General features: G+C 38.9%; 1 protein-coding gene across 2 annotated transcripts in view; it reads left to right on the top strand.

The window, feature by feature from the left end:
• The window catches only part of LIN28B (lin-28 homolog B), a 126,612-nt gene that overhangs the window by 56,389 nt on the left and 42,999 nt on the right, over positions 1-27,224 (top strand). For both annotated transcript variants that reach the window (XM_073220853.1, XM_073220854.1), the window contains one exon: positions 12,087-12,271. In XM_073220853.1, the coding sequence (XP_073076954.1) occupies positions 12,087-12,271 (185 nt within the window). The remainder of the gene's footprint in view (positions 1-12,086; positions 12,272-27,224) is intronic.

Below are 27,224 nucleotides of genomic sequence, written 5' to 3'. Positions count from 1 at the left end.
TCCATTAGAAATTGCTGAACTTTATTCAAAGTAAATCTACCATTTTATACTCCCACCAACAAAGTGTGAAAGTTCTAGTTGCCCCAGAAGATTCTAATTCTAATTCCGATTGGTAGATTTTTTTTTCCCACATCACCCAGCAATTTTCCAATACCAGCGTAGTGTCCTATAATTCAACTCAGTTCTGCAGCTACCTGGAGAAAGCATCAGATGCCACAGGACTCTGTCCTACAGGACCACCCACCCACCCATTTCACATGCCAATTGCAGGTGCACCTTATCACCTGTGCTTCTGACCTAATGACTGTCGATTGGAGGTTCCAATGACCCTTTCTTGGGTTTGATAAATTTGCCAGGGCAGCTCACAAACTCAGACAAACATTTTATTTACTAGTTTACCAGTTTATTATAAAAGCCTGTAACTCAGGAACACCCAGATGGAAGAGATGCACAGGGCAGGGTGTGGGGAGGGCATGGAGCTTCCATGCCCCTTAAGGTGTACCGCTCTCCCAGCACCGATACATGTTCACCAACCCAGAAGCTCTTCGAAACCAATTTTTTTGGGTTCTGTGGAGGCTTCATTACAAATACAGGATTGATTAAGCTGTTGGCCATTGGTAGTTGAACTTACTCTTCAGCCACTCTTCCCTCCCTGGAGGTCAGCGGGATGGGACTGCAAGTTCCAACTCTCTGACTGTCTGGTTTGTTCCCCTGGCACCCACCCAGTGCCCATCCTTAGGTGTTCTCCCAAAGTCACTTTATTAACACAACAAAAGGCACCTTGAGGGAATCCCTGGAGTTTTAGGAGCTCTGTGCCAGAAACAAGAACAAAGACTAAATACATTTCTACCCCCCTTTTTGCCCTTATTAAAGTGGCTAGGACCTCCAGCCCGATGTCGCATAGTCATCCTTGCCTCCTTCCCAGTCGGAGGAGGAAAGTGTTCAATATCTCATTATTAAGCTTTTTGTTTTTACGTAGAGGTCATTGAGTGGAGTGTGGGTGTTTGCTTTTCTGTTCCTAGTTGGATGAGGGTTTTTGTTGAATTTTATTTCCAGTTATTATTTTCTCTTTAAATTAAGTCGTATTTTTTCAAAGAACTATCATATCTCCTAAGTTGTCCATTTTATTGACAATCATTTATTCTAATATTTCTTTCCTATCCTTTAAATGTCTGTAGGATTGGCAGTGAGAGGCTCTCTCCTCATTCTGTAATTTGTGTTCTTTCCTTCCGACCAGCCTACTAAAGGGGTTTATTAGTTTTGCTCAAAGTGCCGACTTTTGGGTTTCTTAATTTTCTCTAATTTTTCCCCCATCTTCTTGATAAGCTTTAGTTCTTATAATTTTCTTCTGTTTACTAATTAAGGTTTGCTTTGCCTTTTTTTCCCCCCTAGTTTCTTAAGGTGAAACCCTATGGTAATGGTTTGAGACCTCTTTTTTCTAATATAAGCATTTAAATTTGTAAATTTTCCTCTATCTATGGTTTTTGTCACATACCATAAATTTTGATTTGTTATATTTTGTTTATCATTCAGTTAAAACATTAAACAAATTTCCTTGGTATTTCTTTCATCTGTTTATAAAATTTACGATATTATAAAATATAAATATATAAAACATAATATTGTAATATAAAATATATTATAAAATAATTTTATTGATTTTTATCATTTTAAATATGTGATTGATAATTTTTATTTTTATTAATATTTGACATATTAATACACTCATTTATTTTATATATTATAAAATATAAATTTTATTAACTTTATATTAAATATACTGTTTCATATAATATAAAATATATAATTATAATATATAATCAAAATATTATTTATATATTATAATATTATAATTTGCTTGTCTACCTATCTTACTGGTATTGGTTTCTATTCTAATTCCGTTTTACCAGAATATATATTTTGTAAGATGTTCTGAAATGTATTGAGACTCTTTTTTTGGCCTAGCTTAGGTCTAATGTGGTAAATGGGCCATGTGGAATTGCAAGGTGTCTACTTGGTAGTTGATGTGTGTACTTTAGGGCAAAGGTGTGTTAATTAGGGCAAAGTAGTTAATAAAGTTTTTTAAATAATCTTTTGTCCTATTATGATTGGGATTTGTCTTTTTATAATTTTGTCAATTCTTGATTTATACATCTTAGAATTCTGTTGCCAGGTAATTTATGATTATCACATCTTAAAAAGTTGTGTTTAGTTCATTATGAAATAGCCTTCTTTATTTCTGGTAACATCCTTTGTCTTGAAGTCATGTTTACTGTTAACATAGCTGTCGCCTTCTCACTGCTTGTCATTTTCATGGTATGTCTTTTCCATCCTCTTTTTAAAAATATTTTAGTAACTTTATAGTTAAGGTGGTTCTCTTGTAAAGAGCACATTGTCAGATCTTGCTTTTTTTATGTTTTATCAATCTTTGCATTTTGACTGGAGTGTTAAGTCCTTTTATACTTAATGTATTTATTTATATGGTTTGATTTAGATCTACCACTTTGCTATTTTTTGTTTAGCTCATGTATTTTCTAACCTCTTTCCTTTTATTTATGCCTTTTTCTATGTTAATATGATATTTTTAAAGTTCCATTTAATTACATCTTTTTGTATTATTTTTAGTTTGCCCTAAAGCATTCATTCTCAAAGAGGATGGTGTCACAAGAGGGTGAACATTGGTTTTGGGAGTGAGGACAAAAACATCCTAGAAATAACAGTGGTTTGTGGCTCTCCAAAGAACCGCAGTACATAAATATTCAGTACACCTGTGTTCTTAAAATTTCTTGGGGGAAATTTTCCATAATATACATAAGACTTATAGTGTCTTACCACTTCAGGTAAAATCAGAGCTGTATTTTTAAATCAGTCGTTTTTATTTATTTGTGTAACATTTTAAGTTATGCCCTTTTTTAAATACTTTATTTTTTTAGAGCAGCTTTAGGTCACCAAATTGAAAGAAAGCACCACGGTTTCCCATAGACCTACTACCTCCGTATGTGCAGCCTCCCCCGTTATCATCAACCCCTGCCAGGGAGGTACATTTATTTCAGTTGATGAACCTTCATCAATACATCATAATCACATTAAAGTCTGTAGTTTATATAATGACTTACTTTTGGTGCTGTACCTTCTGTGGGTTCAGCCGACTGTATGATTATAGGTATGCATTATTATGGTATCATTCAGAAGTATTTTCACTGCCCTAAAAATCCTTTGTGTTCTACCTGTTCATCCCTTCCACAGTCTGCTCCCAACCCCTGGAAAGCACTCATCTTTTTACCATCTCCAGAGTTTTACTTTTCTCAGAAAGTCATATAACTGGGATCAGACAATATGTAGCCCTTTCAGATTGGCTTCTTTCACTTAGTAATGTGCATTTAAGGTCCCTGTGTGTCTTTTTATGGCTTGGTAGGTCATTTCTTTTCAGTGGTGAATAACGTTCCATTCTTGGATATACCACAATTTATTTCTCCATTCACATATTGAAGGACATTTTAGTTGCTTCCAAGTTTTGGCAGTCATGAACAAGACTGCTATAAACATCCTCATGCATGTTTTTATGTGGATGTAAGTATTGAACTCCATTCAATAAATACAAAGGAGCACAACTGCTGAGTTGTAGGGTAAGAGTATGTTTAGCTTTGTTATTAAAAAATTGCCAAACTGTCTTCCAAGGTGACGGCATCATTTTGCATTCCCACTATCAATGGATGAGAATTCCTGCTCCTCCACATCCTTCTCAGCATTCGATGTTGTCAGTGTTCCAGATCTTGGCCATTCTAATAGGTTTATAATTGTATCTCGTTGATGTTAATTTACATTTCCCTGATGACATGTGATGGGAAACACCTTTTCCTATATGTCTTTGCCATCTGTATATTTTCTTTGTTGAGATGTCTGTTAAGGTCTTTGGCCTGTATTTTTATTTAGTTGTCCATTTTATTATTGTTGAGTTTTAAGAGTTCTTTCTATATTTTGAAAAACAGTCCTTTATCAAAGGTTTTTTTTTACAAATATTTTCTCTCAGTCTATGACTTATCTTCTCATTTTCTTGACATTGTCTTTTGTATAGTAGAAGTTTTTAATGAAGTCCAGCTTATCAATCACAACAAAACAGTTAAGGGATAAGAGATGACCATGAGTTGAGTAGAGAGGCCTTGCTAGACACCTATAGCTTCGAGTTCGTAAACCTTACTATTGTGATTATGGTGTTGAGGGATAATTGAAATAATTACGGAAAGTGTTACACTACGCATCATGGTATACAATGGCTTTGGTGTCCACAGATGTGGCTTTGAGTCCTGGCTCTACCATTCATCAGATTGGACCTTGTGCCTCTAAATGTCCTCAACTGCAGGAGAGAAAGTCACAGCTACTTTCTGCTTTCTCTAACTCTCCCTTTTCCCTTTGTTCCCCTCCACCTTTATTCTCTTCCTCTGCCTTGATTATATACTGAGTACCTGCTATGTTTTAGGGATGGTTTTAGGCATCAGGATGTAAATGAACAATTATGCTATTTCCTTTGTATCCTTAGAAGAAAACAGACAAATGATGATACAGTCTCATAGAAGTCACAGCGGTGATATATACTCTGTGTAATTGGAGCACTGGAAAAGGAGCGCCTGTATTTGCTCTAGAATGTCATGAAGGGATTTAAAGATGAGATAATGTTTAAACTAAACTCGGTAATGTGCAGACATTTTCCAGGTGGGGGTCAAGGGGAAGAGTAGGTTGGATGAAGTTAATAGGTGAAAACCTTCCCCACAGCGTCAGGGTTAGAATAGGTTATTGAACCTGTTCGTTTCCCTTGCTTCCCCTGTACTTGACTGAGTGGGTAGAGGAGCAGACTGGATACTGATATAAATAGTAGAAACTCTTTATTTAGGTTCTGGTCAATGCACTAAGCACTGTTATAGGCATTTCACATTAATTATTTGGGATCTAACAATAACGACTGTAGTAGATATTTTTTATTCCAAAAAGATATTATTATTCCCAGTTGATAGATAAGGAAAATGGGGCACAGAGTTTTTTTAAACACACTATGGTCATGTAGCTTGAGGTGGTAATTAGCACCCACTATCCAATCTACCTTTCATCCCTGCATACTTTGTATTACGCCTTTTAAAATGCCATTCCAACAGTGTGCCAGTTTCCGTGTGTGTGTCTCAGTGTTGAAGTCCAAGCCAAATGAAGGGATTTACTTAAGACTTCTTTTAATATTCAAGAAAAGTAGAAAAATCTCTTTTTTGTCCTATTTATGTGAAGTTTAGTGATCTGATTGGGACTAAACTGGATTTTATCTACTTGGGTAAAGCTCAGTAAACATTGGTTTCTACAGTGCCACTGTATTCCTTTTAGCTTCTGTTTTCCTGAAGATTTTAGTTATGTTAAGAACTAAAATCTTGCTCCCCTTCAGTCAATTGGGAAACAGTAAGAATGTATAAAGGGAAATTTCAGATTGACTAACAAAGTTACTGATTCATTTCTATCTATGTCTACATAGAGTGAAGTCATAGAATTTTTTTGAAAAATGTTATAATAAAGGCTAGAGACCTGAGTTGTATAACAAAAAGAAAAGAGGGAGATTCACCTAATAGTAAGCATTTTGTCTATGGTTGTGCAACACAGTAACTGGGGCTGATGCTGGATCCCAGATGTCCCGATATTTAGTCCCTTGATCTTTTCCTTGTGTTCTTGTGGGTCCTCAGGTTTAATTATTCCTGGAGTATCTTGGCATGTAGACTAAAAATGTGTAGTCTTTCGGAGTGTCAGTTGGCCATTACTCATGCATATCGTGTAGTATCTCTACCATTGCATATTGTATAATAATTAATTGCCTATCACTAATTGTATATTTTTTCCACGAATACCTTAGAAAAGAATGGTCTTTGCCTCATTAAAATATTGAAGAGAAACAATATATTTGAATTTGAGTTTTTAACAATAAATTGTTACGTGGGGAAGTAATAATTTATAGCAGGTGATATGCATGACTCCTGAAGTGTTCTTCAAAACCAATTCCTCCTCTCATTTTTCAGTTGAGTTGTAACCATCTCTGGGTAGGACCGTGACAGTGGCTTGTAACAGGCATCCCACATACATTCCTCATGTGTCCACACATCCACGGTATTGTCAAAGAGATTATGTGTGTGTGTGTAAATATATTTTAAGCTGAGCCTGGCCTTTAATGAAAAGTAGCAGCTTGTTTATATACTCTTTGATTACATAAAGTCAAGTATAGGCATTGATCATTTATTTGACACACAGCATGATTACATGAGTTTGGAAAATGAGATTAAATCACTTAAATCACTTGGCTCAAATAACTAGAGATTAAATCACTAGTTACTGTGGTCAGAAAATCTTGCAAAGGTCAGGTAGGTGCCAGACTCCTGGCTCCTTTACAGATGACTGTCTGAAGTTTGCTTTTCTATTGTTTCTGTGTAGGGCTTTCATTCTTCATAGTTATACTCTTATTCTTAATCTCCGAGAACTTATACTTTTTAAAACACAAATTTGATCTTGCCACTTCTAAAAGCAAAAAATTAAAATACATTTTTTTAAACCAGTAGTTCTTTATTTTGGACAGCCTAAAATGCTTAGGATGTCAATCAAAAATACGTATTACCTGGCTCTGACTTGCATTCGCCAGCCTCATTTTGGGGCACTCCCTCACAGTCATACACTTAAACTAAGCTTCTTGCTGTCCCCAGACGCGCATTAACCACCCTGTTGCACAAGCATATGGTTGAACTATTTAGCTCAGTTTGGATTATCTTCAATCTCCATTAAAATTTCATTCTTCTTGAACCCCCAAATAAAAACTCCCACAATGCCTCCACCCAGTGTAGATCTCTCCTGGGTATTCCCTTTAGCTCTGGGAAACTTACTCATTTCATAATGTCTCTTCTCCATCTTCTGTATCTCTCGCAGGAACTCCAGTTCCAGTTGGATATACCTCCTCTGTGCTTCTTTTCTCTCACGTATCTCGTTTTTGGGGGGGTCTGTTTATTCTGTGTCCTGAGAGATTTTCTAACCTTTCGCTTCCAGCCCACTTAATTTCAACAATCATTTTTAACTTTCTGAGGGTGCTTTGTAAATTCTCTCGTTGTTTTTGTTCTTGTTTTAGTGATGTTATATGGACTCAAATATCTGAGAAACGAATTCGATGGTATATAAAACTTCTTCTGGTTCCTCATTTATCTTGGCCTTTCTCCATTATGCTGCTTGTTTTGTGATTCTTGGCCGGCCTTTCCGATAAAGGGCTGACGGGTAAGAATGAGGATAGGAATGATTTAAGGTTGAGAAGGTAGGGAGCCACCTCCTGTACCAGCAGCTTCCTAATCATCAGAATGAATAGGGGTTTGTGTGCAGGGTCCAATATTTCACCAGTTGTGCAGCTATTTCCTTCAGTCTCCTAAGAGCAAGGCCTCCCATTATGTGCGTTAGGGTAATGTTTGAGTGTTTTCATGTGTGTAGGTGGGCACAGCGGTGGGAGGATGACATGGGCATCTCTCTAGCCCATCAACAAACCTCCCATCATCCCCCTGTGTTCAGGCCCACCGCTCCCTCGCCCTTCCTTGTGCCTGTGTCATCTCGGCGTTTTCTCTGGCTTCGGTCAGGAATGCTGGTCCCACCTTCTGCTGACGCCCTTTTGATAGGTTTTCTAGGGTGAGGAGGCTCTTTAAGTCACTCAGCACTCTAACTTCCAGAAATGTCTTGAATTCTGCTTTCTGTTGATAGCAGCTCTCTTACAGTCTTCCCCATTGTGACTCTGTTCCTTTGTATTATTTTACTGTCATTTTGATGGCTTTTAAAGAGTAACCTGAGGCCCACTTTTTTCCAGCCTCAATTGGCTTGTGCTTCTTAGAGAAGAAAATACACTCTTTCAAGGAGAATCAAGTATAAAACTAGCAACACCTCAGTCTAGCTGGAGAGAAAAAGCATGTGCCAAGAGAGAGAAGTAATCTCACTACTAAGTGGAACCTGGGGCAGAGATACTTGGCAAATAAAAGATAGCATTTGGGCTGGTTTCATTTGACTCAGTATTCCTGTTATTTTTTTTTTTTTTAAGTAATTTTAAACTGATTGAGAGGAAGAAAGTGAGTATATCAAGGAAATTGAAAGCCGGTATTTTGATAATTCTGAAATAAATTTGTGCCACAATGAATTTGAAATTTGGAATAAAGGGAAGTGGGAGTAAAGGGAACCGGATCTTGGTGGAAGAAAGAGGAACACAAATTAGTGGTGTTACTGAGTTAACTTAATATGTGCACCTTCAGGATTGGCCTGTCCCCATTGTAAGTGACTGAGACGTTAGTCAGCATGTCAGCAGCTTCTTCTAAATGCTTTCTCATTCATTTGGTCATTCCTTTATTCATTTATTCACTCAATAATTGTGATTCTCTTCCATAGAGAATAAACTCCTATTTTGTCCAAACAGATGTCTCAGATGACGTTGTAAGCCAAGAGACTAAAAGACCTGCCGTAAGCAGGTCTGACGTACAGATTAAACTAAAACCTACGTCAATCTGCATTCCTGGTTTACATGGGCAACAACATCATGGGTTATGAGGCTTATCGGTGAGGATGATTAGAAAATAATGGGTAGAAGGAAGAACAGGAAATTAGATCCATATTAACTTCTCTGTGGAGTCAGAGAATAACATTATTACCGTGAACCATTATAATCCTATCAGCATTTTGTTCTAAATGTACCATACACAGTGTCACCTTGACATTGAAAATGAGAAGTTATTTTATAGTAGAAATATGAGTTGCAAAATTTGACTTTGCATGAGCAACTCACTTAACTCCTTAGAGTTCAGTCCACCTTTATTTCAAGTGGGAGTTGGACTTGAAATAATCCTTAAAGATTTTACTGATGCTGCATTTACAATGCTGTTAAGTACTTATTGAATGACAGCTATTCTCAGGCATTATGCTAAGCCCTTTGGGAAATACGAAGATATATATCACAATCCCTGCCCTTCGGGAGAGGATAAATACCAAAGAGCACACAAGTACAGCATACACCAGGGTCTGCATTACACAGCAGTGTATTTTAAAAACTGTATTAAAGAATCACTTAGTGAAAGAGGAGAAAATTTCCAACCTGGAGCAATTGAGAATGGTTGCATAAAGGGTCATTTGAATTATGCCTTGAATTGTATGATTTTGATAGCCCTGACTAGCAGAGTACATCCCCACCGGCTTACACAGGAGGACAGAGTTGAGAAAACCTGAAGTGTGTTCAGAAAGTACAAGTCAGCAGCTTTATTAATGGAGGGGCTGTGTTTTAGAGAAATGGGAAGGGAAGTGGGAAATAGAACTAGAGGTAAGATTATCAATCGTCTCCCCTATGATCTAAGAGCAGTATTGTAGGTTTTTGAGACAGGAGCTTAACAGGCTAGATTTATTCAGAGAGAATTTGCAGGTGTGGGAGATGCTACGGAGTAGGAAGGATGGAACCTCGATGCTAAAATATCAGTGAAGAAACTGTTACACTTACCCAGGCAGGAGATTAGGACCGGAAGTAGGTCAGTGGCAATCCAGTCAAATGGTTGGGGCAGATGAAATAGTTCATGAAGTAAGAACACAAGAGTTAATTAATGATTTGGATAAAAGTAAGGATTGGAACCAGTGTGACTGGAAAAATGGAGGCACCTTTAATAAAATTTTTCAAGACAAGGGAAAATGTTAATTTTTGTGAAGAAATATAATAAGGTAATTCCCCATCTTTGAACAAATCTTTCCCACCTACATAGTAGCAATTTTGATGTCATAGCAAAGTAAGAATATTCTCTGTGGTTCCTTGTTTTGTTTTCTTACAAAGCTATTACAGTTTCTTTGGAATATTATTAAGTTGCCAAATACTAGGAATCTCACTTGCCTCATGTAGTAATTTAGGGATCAAGGAGTAGTACATGATGAAATTTAAATATTATTCTTTTAGGTCATCATCCGTAATAGCCAGAACTTCATGATTGTAAGAGGGGAATTCTACTTTAGGTTTATAAGTGAACTTATACTTGTCAAAAATTGTAATAATAGAAAATAAAATCAAATTAAGTGCACCCATCCACCAGGACTGTGCAGAAATAAGGAAGTGATAAAATTATTACAGAAAAAAAACGTGAACATTTGAAAGCTCTAATTAAAACTGCTCTCCCTTCCTTCTCTTAATAGCTGTAGTTGACCTATGGTCCTCTCTATCTAATTTGATAATCTGAACTTTCTTGAGTGGGGACTTAGAAAAGAAAGAAAAATAACTTTATAATTAGTAAAGAGCTACCTTAGGAGGATAATAATAGAAGATTTGGAGATGTTAAAGTTTTAGAAACTATGATTTTTTTTCAGTGTAGGCAGTTGTGATTTTTTTTTTTCTGATTTCTACATAGCATCAAACGACAGAAAAGGTGCTGCCAAATGCAGACTCCACGTGAAGGGCTTTGCAGTGTCAGATGACCTGCACTAGAAACCCTGTTGTCATGTATCGTATTACCTTCACAATGAATAGTGTCTCCTGTTGCGCTGAATTTCGAAGAGTTGTTTTTATGTGTTCCATGTAATTATTTGGTTGTGTGTAATTACTTAACTGCCTTTAGAGTCATGGGCTTGGGAGGGGTGAAGACTTTCTGGCCTGGTATTTCCCAGAGTATGCTAGTCATCTGCAGTTTTAAAGAAAGGGCTCTGGGATCAATGAGGTTGGGAAATTGCTGGGTTAAGTAAACACAGTCAAACAAGATTTTTATTTCATGGTGGTGGGGGAGAGGATGGAAAGTCAGAGACATTAATATGCTAATGTGCCTGAAATGAGAAACAACGTACACCATTTCACAAACTTACTTGACCACAAAATCCTTTTATTGCTGAGTGTTTTCTGAACTGATGTTCCTCAGAACACAAGTGGGAAGCTCAGATCCCTAAAATTTACAGATAAACACAGTGATAAAATGGCTCATTCGGTGTTGTATGGCTATTAGGCTGAGCTTGAGCTAAGGTCTCCTACCATGTTTAATTTTGCTTTCTTTTGCCCCCAAATTCAGGAAGGTCTTTAAAACTACATGATATTCCAGAGTAGATCTGTGAAACATACATAGGGAGTTTGAAGAAATCAATAAAACCAGTGACTTACTTTTAGTATATTTTGAATTGGCACATTGGTGAAAGCTTGAAAAGAGCCAATTAATATTTGTAACCAAGGTTATACTTTTGCTATAGGAAATCTTTTTCCCCCCCAGAAATCAACTAGCTTTCAAATTATGAAAATCTTATCTTTTTTCAAATTATAAAATGCTAAAAAAATACAATCCTGTGTATATCAAAGCTTCCCCACTTTCCCAAAAAGGACCAGAGAAAATGTCTGTTTATGATTTGCTAAATCTATTGTTCTAGACCCCATCTTTGCAAAAAGGACCAGAGAAAATGTCTGTTTATGATTTGCTAAATCTATTGTTCTAGACCCCATCTTTGCATAAAGAAATTAATTTTTAAAAAATTTTCTTTGCATAGATGGCATTATGATAGACACAGTGTTCTTTACCCATAACTTTTTCACTCAGCAATATTACTTGTTTATTCTCCCACATTATACATGTAGATCTTCCTTTAATGCGTCAATGTTACATTATGTTATTCCACTATAATTTATTTAATGAGTTTCCCATTGATGTACATTAGGGTAGTTGTAATTTTTTTATCAGACAGTGCTGTAGTAAATTTTGATATAGGTCTTTTTTTTTCTTTAATCTTTGTGTGAGTATGTCTGTAGGACAGTCCTTGAAGTGGAGTTGCTGGGTCAAAGACTATGCACATTTAAATTTTTGTAAGTATTGCCAGATTGCCTTAAAAAAATGGTATAGATTTATTCTCCCACTGCCAGCATTGCAACAGGAAATCCTTAAATGGTATAACTTTGACCGAACTTAAAAAAAAAAAAAAAAAGACTTTATACTCTGTAATGGATGACAGAGAACTTCTTGCCATGTTAATCTTAAAATCATAGAGATAATTTATAAAGCACTAATAATCATGATCTCTCTTTCTCTCCCCCTGCCTCCCTCCCTTGCTTTTTGCAGAGCAAATTGTTCATGGAAGGATTTAGAAGCCTAAAAGAAGGAGAACCAGTGGAATTCACATTTAAGAAATCTTCCAAAGGCCTTGAATCAATACGGGTAACAGGACCTGGTGGGACCCCCTGTTTAGGAAGTGAAAGAAGACCCAAAGGAAAGACACTACAAAAGAGAAAACCAAAGGGAGATAGGTAATCACTTTACTTTGTTAATTTACGAATTTACTGAATTGGAAAAGATGTATGAACATTTATTTATATTTTTATTATGATATCAGACTTTATATAGTCTAGCCAAAGTAAAATAAAATGCCGGCACCACATGGCTGAATGGGCTGAATATCAGCAATATAGGCTGTCTTGCAGTTTGAACTGTCTGCAGAATGTACCTAACCAAGCATTCGGCTGTGAGCACCGAATAATCCCATCAGCCCCTCCTCAGGTTCCATTAATTTGCTAGAGTGGCTCACAGAACTCAGGGAAGCACTTACATTCACAGTTAATTAAAGGATGTGATAAAGGATACAGATGAACAGCCAGATGAAGAGATATGCAGGGTGAGGTCTGGGAGAGTCCCCAGTGCAGGAGCTTCCCTTGGGGTAGAGTTGGAGTGCCTCGCCTTCCCTGTGTGGATATGTCCACCTGTCTGGAAACTCTGAATCCTGTACTCTGGGGATTTTATGGAGGCTTATATTGACACAGCCTTATATAGACATGCCTGATCATTAACTCTATTTTCAGCCCTTCTCCCTTATCAAGAAAATGGGGGGCTGGGGTGAAAATTCCAGGCTTCTAATCCTGGTGTGGTCTTTCTGGCGACCAGCCCCTTCCAGGATCCCACCCAGATTTGCCTCATGAGAACAAAATTTCCCTATCACCAAGAAATTGCAAGGGTTTCCCGGAAATACCGTGTCAGGAACAGAGGTCAAAGACCAGTATTCGAATGAGAGATGCTCCTAAATGTTACCACCTAGGAAATTGCAAGGGTTCTAGTTCTATGCCAGGAACTGGGAGCAGAGACCAGTAGATGTGTCTGCTATCTCATTCTCTTGTGTATTTATGACATTAACTTTTTGTCTCAAATAAGATAAATAATTGTTTCAACTTGTGAAATGTATTTTAGCTTTAATTATAGTAACTTTTAAAAATACTTCTGAATTTTTAAGTATTTTTAGTTCTGAATTTTTAAGCAGGCAAGTCTGTCACTCTCTACTTAATGCTACCTGACCGACTTCTATCTGCTTTTCCAAGCTACCAAATTAAAAACATGCCATCTTCATCTACGTTTTTTTACAGAATTTTTATTAGTTTGTCTTTATAAGTACCTCTCTTCTCTTTGTATTTTGTTCTTGAGGAGATGGTTATAAGGATAATAGCTTTTCTTTTCTCTCCAGATTACTAGTTAGTTCTCTCTACAGCACTGATTACCTAGTCCATATTTTCCCACTGGCTTGAAAAGCCATCATAGGACAATAAATTCAATTTCTGTCTATATTTTTAGGAGATATTTTATATAAAGGAAATTCCATGAAAATGTGCAAAAGTATAATTATACGCTTAACTGTTAAAGTGGTTTTCTGCTCATAAAGATAGTATACACGTACATACACACATGCAGGTAAAGCAAAGAAAAAATAAAGTCCTTTTTTTTCCCCTTATCTTTTAGATAAAATCTTTACCTATGGTTCTGGCATGTTTTTACATGTATGCTGGATTGAAATCAGTAAGGGGAGAGTAGTTGAGGCTGAGAGTAAAGATCTTGTAAGATAGCGGGACATTCCTCATGCTGCGACCTTGTTAGCCATAGTAAGGATTTTGATTTGGGGGAGATGGGGAAGTCATTGGAAAATTTTGAGTTGAAATGTAGTATGCGCTGATTTACCTCCTTTGAGTACCATCTGGCAGCTGTGTTGGCAGCACAAAGGGGAGAGGCCGGGATGGAAGCTGAGACCACTTGGGAGGCAGCCCGGGAAAACGGGAAGGAGATAACGGTCGTTCAGTCCGGGACGGTCAGGGTGGTAAACGAAAATCCTGGCATGAGACAACAGGATTTCCTATTGGATTAGATAACGGACTGTGAGAAAGTGAATGTTCAGGATGACTCCAAGGTTTGTTTGGTCTGAGCAGCTAGAAAGATGGACCATTTACCAAGATGGAGAAGACTGGGGGAGGAGCAAGAAATCAGAAATATGGTTTATTATTAATTAATATCACTAAGTTAAATGTAGATTTGTTTAATTGGAGATGTGCAACAGACATCCAATTCAAACGTATGGAGTTCCATGGCTAGAGATGAGAAATTTGCCAATATTAAGCAAAAAGATATTTACAGCCTTAACACCAAATGAGAGCACCATCTGGTGAGTATAGATAAAAAAGAGAGAGAGAGAGAGAGAGAGAGAGAGAGAGAGAGAGAGAGAGAGAGAGAGGACTGAGCCCTGGGGGCATTCTGGCATTTAGGGGTCAAGAGGAGGGGGAGGAATAGCAAAGGGCCCTAAAGAAAGAGGGAAATAGAATCAAGAGAGGCTTTTGTCTCAGAAAACAGGGAAAGAAGTATTCCAAGGAGAGGGTGTCAGGTGTGCTAAGTGGCGCTCAGGGTGAAATGCTGAAGGTGACATCAAGACTTGACCACTTAGCCACAGGGAAGTTCAGTGAAGTTGACAAGATCAGATTCAGTGGACTGGTTGGGAATGAAAACCGAAGTGGGATGTGTTTAACAGAAGCAAAGGAGAGGAAGAGGAGACATTAAGTGTAGACGCGTTTTTGTTTTCCTGTACATGGGAGCAGGAAAATGAAGCAGTCGAGAGGAAATCCGACCATGTTTCTGTGTCCGTGGGAGAGGTCTAGGCGAACTGCGAGACCGAGTACGCGGAAGAGAGGGCGATTGCCGGTGTGATGTCCGCGCGTGCGAGGGAGGATGCTGTTTAAGGCACAGCCGAGAGAGCTGCTGGCCGCAGGAGGGCAGACGGTCCACTCCTCACAGCTGGGGGCGAGGCCCAGCCCTGGGCAGGTACACGGGGGAAGGTGAGATTCCTCACCTTTTTCGATTTATCTTAGTGAAATTTGGAGAACAGTTATCAGCTGAGAATGACAGTCGAAGAGGAGGTCTGGGTGTTCAAAAACGAAGGAGGAGGTGTGGAATGGAAAAGTAAGAGTGAACACAACACATTAGGGAGAAAAGGTAGAATTCCAGGCTATGCAGAAAATCCACTTAAGGTGAGTGAGCATGAATGTCAAGTCAAAAGTCAGTCGATACGATTGTGTTTTCCCTCCAGTCATAGTTGACTTCATGGCTACAGCTGTGAAATAGGCAGAAAGATGGGCTTACGTAGAGTTGGGGCTTTCCTAGTTGAGAATGACCCAGGAGAGAATCAGGGGCTCCAAGCGTGTATGCAAGGGAGCAGTCGTAGTGACAGGTCATAGAGAAAGTGGCAGGCTTATGGCCTGTGCGTTGAAAATGGGCGTCAAAGAATCGCTGTAGGCGGGACACTTACTAGAAGGCTGGGGGTGGTCAGAGGGTAACTGCTCCCACTCCTTAACCTGGGTTGTACGTCTAATTGTGATGAAAGCTTTTACACCTTCGTTATCTATGATTTCCAACTGGCTAAGTTCAGGATGTCTAAAATGTTTGTCTCTCGGATCAGCAATTCCAGTTTTCCATGTGCTGCTTGTTTTTAAAAAATTATAGAGACAAACTGTAATAACAAATTTAAATAAGCAGAGACTCCTGTATAAGAACAAAAACAATGGGAAAACGAGATGTCACAGGGTTAACTGACTGCTGGAACCGGGGCGTGGATTTACTCCCTGAACGTTTAAGAGACTTCGGAGATCTTCGGGGGCTCTCCTGATTTCTTCCGTGGTCATTCACCATGTCCTGGGGCAGCTTTAATAATGAGAGTCAAGTGGTGCTTTGATCTAGATCTCCAAGTTTGTTATCGTAATTTTGTAGCCTCAAAAATCTTGAAATATTCTGGATTTTGTTACTTCCTATTGCCTTTTTTTTTTTTTTTTTTTTTACATTTTTCCTTGGTTAGGTATTTTATTGTATTTTAAAAAGCTAGCCCTTGGATTGGTTTCTGTTACACTGGGTATTTTCCCCTACTGTTTTCTGATTATTTTTATTATTTTCTTCCATTTCATTTTATTTTTACTTTTGATTATGAAAATTTTTAGAATACCAAAAAGTAGAAAAAAGGTATGGTCAGCATCCATATATAACTATATCATATATTTCAATAATTAGGAACACTTTTGTGGAAACATTTTTTAAATTTGTTAAAATTATTTTTAAATTTATTTAAAATTACAAATACATAGCACTGTATCATCCCTATCAAAAAACCCACAATTCTTCCTTAATAGCACCTAATACATGGTGCATATTAAAATTTCCCCAGTGTCCAAAGCTTAGTTTTGTGGCAATTTTTTTTGAAATCATTTCCTCTCATTGTGTCCTATCGGATGGCATACACTCTTGATTTTTCCTCTTACTCATGTTGAGGTCTTTGACCACTTGGTCAAGGTGGTGTCTGTTGGACTACTTCAGTTTCAAGTTATCTTGTCCCTTAGTAATTGACTAGCATTTTGTGGGGCGATCCTTTGAGACTACGTAAATATCCCATTCTTCGTCAGCCTTTCCAGTTTTCATTTATTTATTGTATCAATATGGACTGTGGGTTTTATATTTTTTTCAATGGCATCATCTGTAGCCATCAGTGTTTATGGTAATACTCAAGGTTCCCAGATATTTTCAGTAAGAGCCCCTTCATGCTGGTTTCTATCCTTTTAACTATTCTCATCATTTTTGAGTACTTCTTACTGGCATAAGAAACTTTCAAATTCATCTTAGAGCCTACAAAATATTTAAAATAGTGGCACTAAATATTATATTTGCTTTGCTGAAGTACTAGAAAGCTAGAACTCTAGTTAATTTCTATTAAAAGAGGAGGTAAGTACTGGTATATTTATGTGTATTTTGTTTGCTTGGGGCATTGTTTTTATTTTTTTAATTGTGACATAGTAAAATTTTTTTCTTTTGGTATACAGTTCTGTGAATTTTAACACATGTGTAAATTTGTGTAGTCACCATCATAATTTGGATCAGAACATTCTGTTACTCAGAACTCTCCCTCTGTCTTTTATAGTTACCCCTTTTCCACCTATAGCTCTTGGTAACCACAGACATATTTTCTATCACTATAATTTTAGTTTTTTGTGAATGGAATATCACTAGAATTACACAGTGTGTAAGCTTTTCCCCCCCAGTTTTTATTGCGATATGGTTGATATATAACACTGTTTAAGATGTTCAACATAATGATTTTGTATAGATACGGACATGATTACCACAATAAATTTAGTTAACATCCATCACGTAATTAGAATGCTTTTTTTCTTGTGATGAGAATTTCTAGGATTTAGTCTCTTAGCAACTTAGTATTGTTATAATACAATACAGTGTTGTTAACTTTAGTTGCCATGCTATAAATTAAACCTCAGAACTTACTGATCTTATAAAGTCTGTGCCTTTGACCACCTTCACCCATTTTGCCCTGCCCCCCACCGCTGGCAACCATCAGTCTGCTCTTTCATTTCTGTGAGTTTAGTTTTATGAAACCTTATGTTTTTTTTCTAGGAATTTGTAATACAGTTTGATATCAGAGAGCATGCCACCTCCAGCTTTTTTCTTTCTCAAGATTGATTGCTGTGGCTGTTTGGGGTCTTTCTTGGCTCCCTATAAATTGTAGGGTTGTTTGTACTATTTTTGTGAAAAATGCCATTGGAATTTTGTCAGGGAGTGTATCACATCTATAGATCACTTTGGTTGGTATGGACATTTTAACAAATTCTTCCAGTCCATGAGCACAGAATATCTTTCCGTTTATTTGTGTTTCCTCAATTTCTTTCATCAGTCTTATAGTTTTCAGTGTATAGTTCTTTTATCTCTGGTTAAATGTATTGCTATATACTTTTTTCTTTGTGATAAAATTTTTTTTTTTTTTTTCTTTTTTTTTTTTTTTTTTTTTTTGAGAGGGCATCTCTCATATTTATTGATCAAATGGTTGTTAACAACAATAAAATTCAGTATAGGGGGGTCAATGCTCAATGTACAATCATTAATCCATCTCAAGCCTAATTCTCGTCAGTCTCCAATCTTCTGAAGCATAACGAACAAGTTCTTACATGGTGAACGAATTCTTACAGAGTGAATAAATTCTTACATGGTGAACAGTACAAGGGCATTCATCACAGAAACTTTCGGTTTTGATCATGCAATATGACCTATAAACCATCAGGTCAAATATGAATATTCATTTGATTTTTGTACTTGATTTATATGTTGATCCCACATTTCTCCTATTATTATTATTATTTTTATTTTTAATAAAATGCTGAAGTGGTAGGTAGATGCAAGATAAAGGTAGAAAACATAGTTTAGTGCTGTAAGAAGGCAAATATAGATGATCAGATGATCAGGTGTGTGCCTATGGACTAAGTATTAATCCAGGCTAGACAAGGGCAGCAAGACATCCACGGATGCAGAAGATTTCTCTCAAAGCAGGGGGGGTGAGGTTCTGAGCCTCACCTCTGTTGATCCCCAAATTCTCACCTGATGGCCCCCCTGCGACTGTGCCTGTCTTAGGTTGTTCCTCCCTTGAGGAATCTTACCCGTCTCTGGCTAACCAGTCATCTTCCGGGGCCATACAGGGAAATGTAAAGTTGGTAAGTGAGAGAGAAGCCATATTGTTTGCAAAGGTTAGCTTTTTACTTCTTTGCAGATTTATGCCCTGTGGCTTCTATGCCCAGCACTTGTCTCGAGGTATCTTTACCACCTGGAGGAATTATGATACTCGGTAAATTCGATATGAGGCACGAATTCTATTTAAGGTTTGTAATTAGGAAGGAAGAAGAAAAGCTATAGATGTAGCATATGAAGGAAACTTGGGAGGATTGATTATTTCTTTGACATATCTTCTTGTATAGTACCTTAAGTATGTATAGGTTTTAAACTACTAACTAATTTGCACACACATATTAACATAATAGGAATACGGTGACCTAAACAAAGCAAATCTATAATTACCAGCCATCTCCAGTGAAGCCAAGAAAACCATTTAGGCACCCTAGGCATTTGTGAAAATTTATCTATGATATGATGGATATTGTCCAACTGTACTTGAACCATCAGACAAATTAAAGCAGCCCATTTCTGGGATCTGTTCACATCCCATATGTTCTTTTAACCATAGATAGTCTATAGTCATGAGATTTTGGGGTGCTACAACTTGCACCCCTCCCAACTCCTGGTTGAGTTCCAACAGTACAGATCCAGTCAAATTCGTTGTCTCACTGTATGCACATGCCAGCCTAGACATCTCCCTCCTCCTTCTTATGGCAAGTCCAGGAGACGGTGGGCTGGATGCAGCCACAACCGCAGCATCGTCCGGATCCCTGTGGAGGCTTTTTGATGATCATACCCCGGCACGAGTCCTCCAGAGAGTGCTGATGCCGGAAGCTCCTCCTCATATCGTATCTTAGTTCATTTTCTGGGTATCCAAGCTAGGCCTTGATCTTCTGCATAGAAACAAACAGACCCTTTGCCCACACTTTGACATGCCCTCTATACCACTGTGCAGAACTCATTGGAGGTCAGCACACAGTAACTGCTTTTTTTTTTTTTTAATTAAGAGAAAGGAATATTATCAGAAAAGAGTACCTCCATAGCTGATCATCTGACACCCTTTAAGTGATCAACATTAAGGATATTTAAAGCATGCGTTGATCTTTGATTTACCAATAGTTTTATCCTGTTAAGGAGTAATCCCCCTTTTCTTTCTTTCTTTCTTTTTTTTTTTTAAATTTTTAATCTACACTTACCTGAAGAATACTATGTTTACTATGCTCTCCCCTATATCAGGTCCCCCCTAACAACCACATTACGGTTACTGTCCATCAGCTTAGCAAAATGTGGTAGGGTCACTACTTGTCCTCTCTGTGTTGTGCAGCCCACCCTCCCCTTTCTCCCTCCCCCCCATGCATGCTAATCTTAATACCCCCCTTCTTCTTCCCCCCCCTTATCCCTCCCTGCCCACCCATCCTCCCCAGTTCCTTTCCCTTTGGTACCTGTTAGTCCATTTTTGGGTTCTGTAATTCTGCTGCTGTTTTGTTCCTTCAGTTTTTCCTTTGTTCCTATACTCCTCAGATGAGTGAAATCATTTGGTATTTCTCTTTCTCCGCTTGGCTTATTTCACTGAGCATAATACTCTCCAGCTCCATCCATGTTGCTGCAAATGGTTGGATTTTTCCACTTCTTATGGCTGAGTAGTATTCCATTGTGTATATGTACCACATCTTCTTTATCCATTCATCTACCGATGGACATTTAGGTTGCTTCCAATTCTTGGCTATTGTAAATAGTGCTGCGATAAACATAGGAGTGCATCTGTCTTTCTCAAACTTGATTGCTGCGTTCTTAGGGTAAATTCCTAGGAGTGGAATTCCTGGGTCAAATGGTAGGTCTGTTTTGAGCATTTTGATGCACCTCCATACTGCTTTCCACAATGGTTGAACTAATTTACATTCCCACCAGCAGTGTAGGAGGGTTCCCCTTTCTCCACAGCCTCGCCAACATTTGTTGTTGTTTGTCTTTTGGATGGCAGCTATCCTTACTGGTGTGAGGTGATACCTCATTGTAGTTTTAATTTGCATTTCTCTGATAATTAGCGATGTGGAGCATCTTTTCATGTGTCTCTTGGCCATCTGTATTTCTTTTTTGGAGAACTGTCTGTTCAGTTCCTCTGCCCATTTTTTAATTGGGTTATTTGTTTTTTGTTTGTTGAGGCGTGTGAGCTCTTTATATATTCTGGACGTCAAGCCTTTATCAGATCTGTCATTTTCAAATATATTCTCCCATACTGTAGGGTTCCTTTTTGTTCTATTGATGGTGTCTTTCGCTGTACAGAAGCTTTTCAGCTTAATGTAGTCCCACTTGCTCATTTTTGCTGTTGTTTTCCTTGCCCGGGGAGATATGTTCAAGAAGAGATCACTCATGTTTATATCTAAGAGGTTTTTGCCTATGTTTTTTTCCAAGAGTTTAATGGTTTCGTGACTTACATTCAGGTCTTTGATCCATTTTGAGTTTACCTTTGTGTATGGGGTTAGACAATGGTCCAGTTTCATTCTCCTACATGTAGCTGTCCAGTTTTGCCAGCACCATCTGTTGAAGAGACTGTCATTTTGCCATTGTATGTCCATGGCTCCTTTATCAAATATTAATTGTCCATATATGTTTGGGTTAATTTCTGGGGTCTCTAATCTGTTCCATTGGTCTGTGGCTCTGTTCTTGTGCCAGTACCAAATTGTCTTGATTACTATGGCTTTGTAGTAGAGCTTGAAGTTGGGGAGTGAGATCCCCCCTACTTTATTCTTCTTTTTCAGGATTGCTTTGGCTATTCGGGGTCTTTGGTGTTTCCATATGAATTTTTGAATTATTTGTTCCAATTCATTGAAGAATGTTGCTGGTAATTTGAGAGGGATTGCATCAAATTTGTATATTGCTTTCGGCAGGATGGCCATTTTGACGATATTAATTCTTCCTAGCCATGAGCATGGGATGAGTTTCCATTTATTAGTGTCCCCTTTAATTTCTCTTAAGAGTGACTTGTAGTTTTCAGAGTATAAGTCTTTCACTTCCCTGGTTAGGTTTATTCCTAGGTATTTTATTCTTTTTGATGCAATGGTGAATGGAATTGTTTTCCTGATTTCTCTTTCTATTGATTCGTTGTTAGTGTATAGGAAAGCTACAGATTTCTGTGTGTTGATTTTGTATCCTGCAACTTTGCTGTATTCCGATATCAGTTCTAGTAGTTTTGGAGTGGAGTCTTTAGGGTTTTTTATGTACAGTATCATATCATCTGCAAATAGTGACAGTTTAACTTCTTCTTTACCAATCTGGATTCCTTGTATTTCTTTGTTTTGTCTGATTGCCGTGGCTAGGACCTCCAGTACTATGTTAAATAACAGTGGGGAGAGTGGGCATCCCTGTCTGGTTCCCGATCTCAGTGGAAATGCTTTCAGCTTCTCGCTGTTCAGTATAATGCTGGCTGTGGGTTTATCATATATGGCCTTTATTATGTTGAGGTACTTGCCCTCTATTCCCATTTTGCTGAGAGTTTTTATCATGAATGGATGTTGAATTTTGTCAAATGCTTTTTCAGCATCTATGGAGATGATCATGTGGTTTTTGTCTTTCTTTTTGTTGATGTGGTGGATGATGTTGATGGATTTTCGAATGTTGTACCATCCTTGCATCCCTGGGATGAACCCCACTTGGTCATGGTGTATGATCCTTTTGATATACTGTTGAATTCTGTTTGCTAATATTTTATTGAGTATTTTTGCATCTACATTCATCAGGGATATTGGTCTGTAATTTTCTTTTTTGGTGGGGTCTTTTCCTGGTTTTGGTATTAGGGTGATGTTGGCTTCATAGAATGAGTTTGGGAGTATTCCCTCTTCTTCTATTTTGTGGAACACTTTAAGGAGAATGGGTATTATGTCTTCTCTGTGTGTCTGATAAAATTCCGAGGTAAATCCGTCCGGCCCCGGGGTTTTGTTCTTGGGTAGTTTTTTGATTACTGTTTCAATTTCTTTGCTTGTAATTGGTTTGTTTAACTTTTGTGTTTCTTCCTTGGTCAGTCCTGGGAGGTTGTATTTTTCTAGGAAGTTGTCCATTTCTTCTAGGTTTTCCAGCTTGTTGGCATATAGGTTTTCATAGTAGTCTTTAATAATTCTTTGTATTTCTGTGGAGTCTGTGGTGATTTTTCCATTCTCATTTCTGATTATGTTGATTTGTGTTGACTCTCTTTTTCTCTTAATAAGTTGGGCTAGAGGCTTATCTATTTTGTTTATTTTCTCAAAGAACCAGCTCTTGGTTTCGTTGATTTTTGCTATTGTTTTATTCTTCTCAATTTTGTTTATTTCTTCTCTGATCTTTATTATGTCCCTCCTTCTGCTGACTTTAGGCCTCATTTGTTCTTCTTTTTCCAGTTTTAATAGTTGTGATGTTAGACTATTCATTTGGGATTGTTCTTCCTTCTTCAAGTGTGCCTGGATTGCTATATACTTTCCTCTTAAGACTGCTTTCGCTGTATCCCACAGAAGTTGGGGCTTAGTGTTGTTGTTGTCATTTGTTTCTATATATTCCTTGATCTCTATTTTGATTTGTTCATTGATCCATTGATTATTTAGTAGCATGTTGTTAAGCCTCCATGTGTTTGTGAGCCTTTTTGTTTTCTTTGTAGAATTTATTTCTACTTTCATACCTTTGTGGTCTGAAAAATTGGTTGGTAGAATTTCAATATTGTGGAATTTACTGAGGCTCTTTTTGTGAGCTAGTATGTGGTCTATTCTGGAGAATGTTCCATGTGCACTTGAGAAGAATGTATATCCTGTTGCTTTTGGATGTAAAGTTCTATAGATGTCTATTAGGTCCATCTGTTCTAGTGTGTTGTTCAGTGCCTGTGTGTCTTTACTTATTTTCTGCCCGGTGGATCTATCCTTTGGGGTGAGTGGTGTGTTGAAGTCTCCTACAATGAATGCATCGCAGTCTATTTCCCTCTTTAGTTCTGTTAGTATTTGCTTCACATATGCTGGTGCTCCTGTATTGGGTGCATATATATTTAGAATGGTTATATCCTCTTGTTGGACTAAGCCCTTTATCATTATGTAGTGGCCTTCTTTATCTCTTGTTACTTTCTTTGTTTTGAAGTCTATTTTGTCTGATATTAGTACTGCAACCCCTGCTTTCTTCTCACTGTTGTTTGCCTGAAATATGTTTTTCCATCCCTTGACTTTTAGTCTATGCTTATCTTTGGGTTTAAGGTGAGTTTCTTGTAAGCAGCATATAGATGGGTCTTGCTTTTTTATCCATTCTATTACTCTATGTCTTTTGATTGGTGCATTAAGTCCATTTACATTTAGGGTGACTATTGAAAGATATGTACTTATTGCCATTGCAGGCTTTAGATTCGTGGTTACCAAAGGTTCAAGGTTAGCTTCTTTAGTATCTTACTGCCTAACTTAGCTCGCTTATTGAGCTGTTATATACACTGTCTGGAGAGTCTTTTCTTCTCTCCCTTCTTATTCCTCCTCCTCCATTCTTCATATGTTGTGTGTTTTGTTCTGTGCTCTTTTTAGGGGTGCTCCCATCTAGAGCAGTCCCTGTAGGATGCCCTGTAGAGGTGGTTTGTGGGAAGCAAATTCCCTCAGCTTTTGCTTGTCTGGGAATTGTTTGATCCCACCATCATATTTAAATGATAGTCGTGCTGGATACAGTATCCTTGGTTCAAGGCCCTTCTGTTTCATTGCATTAAGTATATCATGCCATTCTCTTCTGGCCTGTAGGGTTTCTGTTGAGAAGTCTGATGTTAGCCTGATTGGTTTTCCTTTATAGGTGACCTTTTTCTCTCTAGCTGCCTTTAAAACTCTTTCCTTGTCCTTGATCCTTGCCATTTTAATTATTATGTGTCTTGGTGTTGTCCTCCTTGGATCCTTTCTGTTGGGGGTTCTGTATAATTCCATGGTCTGTTCGATTATTTCCTCCCCCAGTTTGGGGAAGTTTTCAGCAATTATTTCTTCAAAGACCCTTTCTATCCCTTTTCCTCTTTCTTCCTCTTCTGGTATCCCTATAATACGAATGTTTTTCCTTTTGTATTGGTCACATATTTCTCTTAGTGTTGTTTCATTCTTGGAGATCCTTTTATCTCTCTCTATGTCAGCTTCTATACGTTCCTGTTCTCTGGCTTCTATTCCTTCAATGGCCTCTTGCATCTTATCCATTCTGCTTATAAATCCTTCCAGGGATTGTTTCACTTCTGTGATCTCTTTCCTGACATCTGTGATCTCCTTCCGGACTTCATCCCACTGCTCTTGCATTTTTCTCTGCATCTCATCCCATTGCTCTTGCATTTTTTTCTGCATCTCTGTCAGCATGTTCATGATTTTTATTTTGAATTCTTTTTCAGGAAGACTAGTTAGGTCTGTCTCCTTCTCAGGTGTTGTCTCTGTGATCTTTGTCTGCCTGTAGTTTTGCCTTTTCATGGTGATAGAGATAGTTTGCAGAGCTGGTACACGTGACCGCTGGAAGAGCTTCCCTTCTTGTTGGTTTGTAGCCTTTTCCTGGGAGAATAGCGACCTCTAGTGGCTTGTGCTGGGCAGCTGTGCGCAGACAGGGCTTCTGCTTCCTGCCCAGTTGCTTTGGGGTTTATCTCCGCTGTTGCTGTGGGCTTGGCCTGGCTGGGGCTGTTCCTCCAAAATGGTGGAGCCCCGTTGGAGGGGGAGCAGCCAGGAGACTATTTATCTCCGTAAGGGGCCTCTGTGCTCCCTGCTGCCCAGGGGGTTAGAGTGCCCAGAGATCCCCAGATTCCCTGCCTCTGGTCTAAGTGACCTGTCCTGCCCCTTTAAGATTTCCCAAAAGCACTCTCCAAACCAAAACAACAGCAGCAACAATGAGAGAGGGAACAGAAACAAAGAGAAAAAAAAAAGGAAAAAAAAGGAAAAAACAAGCGATTTTTTTTTGTCCTCAGGTGCCGGTCCGAGGCACCCGCTCACTGGTCCTGCCGCCCCGTCTCCCTAGCACCAGGGTCCCTGTCCTTTCAAGGCTTCCAAAAAGCACCCACCCACCGGTCCCGCAGGGAAGGAACGCTCAATATTCTTTGTCCTCAGGCACTGGTCCCACGCACCCGCTCACCAGTTCCGCCGCCCTGCCTCCCTAGCACCGGGGTCCCTGTCCCTTCAAGGCTTCCAAAAAGCACTCGGCAAAAAGAGAGAAAAAAAAAGGGGAAAAACGCGCGATTTCTTCCGTCCTCAGGTGCTGGTCTCAGGCACCCACCCACCGGTCCCACAGGGAAAAATGCGGGATATTCTTTGTCCTCAGGTGCCGGTCCCAGGCACCCGCTCACCAGTCCCGCCGCCCTGCCTCCCTAGCACCGGGGTCCCTGTCCCTTTTAGGCTTCCAAAAAGCACTCGCAGAAAAGAGAAAAAAAAAAGGGGAAAACGCACGATTTCCTCTGTCCTCAAGTGCCGGTCTCAGGCACCCGCCCACCGGTCCCACAGGGAAAAACGGGGGATATTCTTTGTCCTCAGGCGCCGGTCCCAGCCACCCGCTCACCAGTCCCGCCACCGTGCCTCCCTAGCACTGGGGTCCCCGTCCCTTCAAGGCTTCCAAAAAGCGCTCGCCAAAAAGAGAAAAAAAAAAAAAAAGGGGAAAAACGCGCGACCTCCTCCGTCCTCAGGCACCGGTCTCAGGCACCCGCCCCCAGGTCTCGCAGGGAGAAACGCGGGATATTCTTTGTCCTCCAGCGCCGCTCCCAGGCACCTCCTCACCGGTCCCGCCACCCTGCCTCCCCGGCAACGGGGGCCCGTCCCTCTAAGGCTTCCAAAAAGCGCTCGCCAAAAAAAAAAAAAAACCGCTCCGGTTTCTCTCCACCCGCCGGGAGCCGCGGGGAGGGGCGCTCGGGTCCCGCCGGGCCGGGGCTTGTATCTTACCCCCTTCACAAGGCGCTGGGTTCTTGCAGGTGTGGATGTGGTCTGGATGTTGTCCTGTGTCCTGTGGTCTCTATTTTAGGAAGATTTTTCTTTGTTATATTTTCATAGCTCTATGTGTTTTTGGGAGGAGATTTCCACTGCTCTACTCACGCCGCCATCTTGGCTCCGCCCCCCTCTTTGTGATAAAATTTTAAATAGAATTGTCTTCTCAATTCCTCTTTCTGATAGCTTGTCGTTAGTGTATAGACAACCAGCTGATTTTGTATCCTCAACTTTATTGAATTTGCTAATTAGTTGTAACAGTGTTTTGGTAGTCTCTGGAGTTTTCTATATAATGTCATAACATCTGTAGATAGAGATGGTTTTACCTTTTCCCAGTTTGGATGCCTTTTATTTCTTTTTCTTGTATAACTTCTCTGGCTAAGACTTCTAGCACTATGTTGAGTAAAAATGGTGAGAGTAGGAATCCTTGTCTTCCTCATCTTAGAGGAAAAGCTTTCAGATTTTCATCATTCTATGATGTTCACTGAAGGCTTTTCATATATGGCCCTTATTTTGTTGAGGTGTGTTCCCTCAATTTCCACCTTATTGAGAG

The sequence above is a fragment of the Manis javanica genome, chromosome 13 (genome assembly GCF_040802235.1).
Source record: "Manis javanica isolate MJ-LG chromosome 13, MJ_LKY, whole genome shotgun sequence".
NCBI classification, from domain to species: Eukaryota; Metazoa; Chordata; class Mammalia; order Pholidota; family Manidae; genus Manis; species Manis javanica.
The sequence above is the reverse complement of the archived record's forward strand: the minus strand, read 5'-3'. Positions and strand labels throughout refer to the sequence as shown.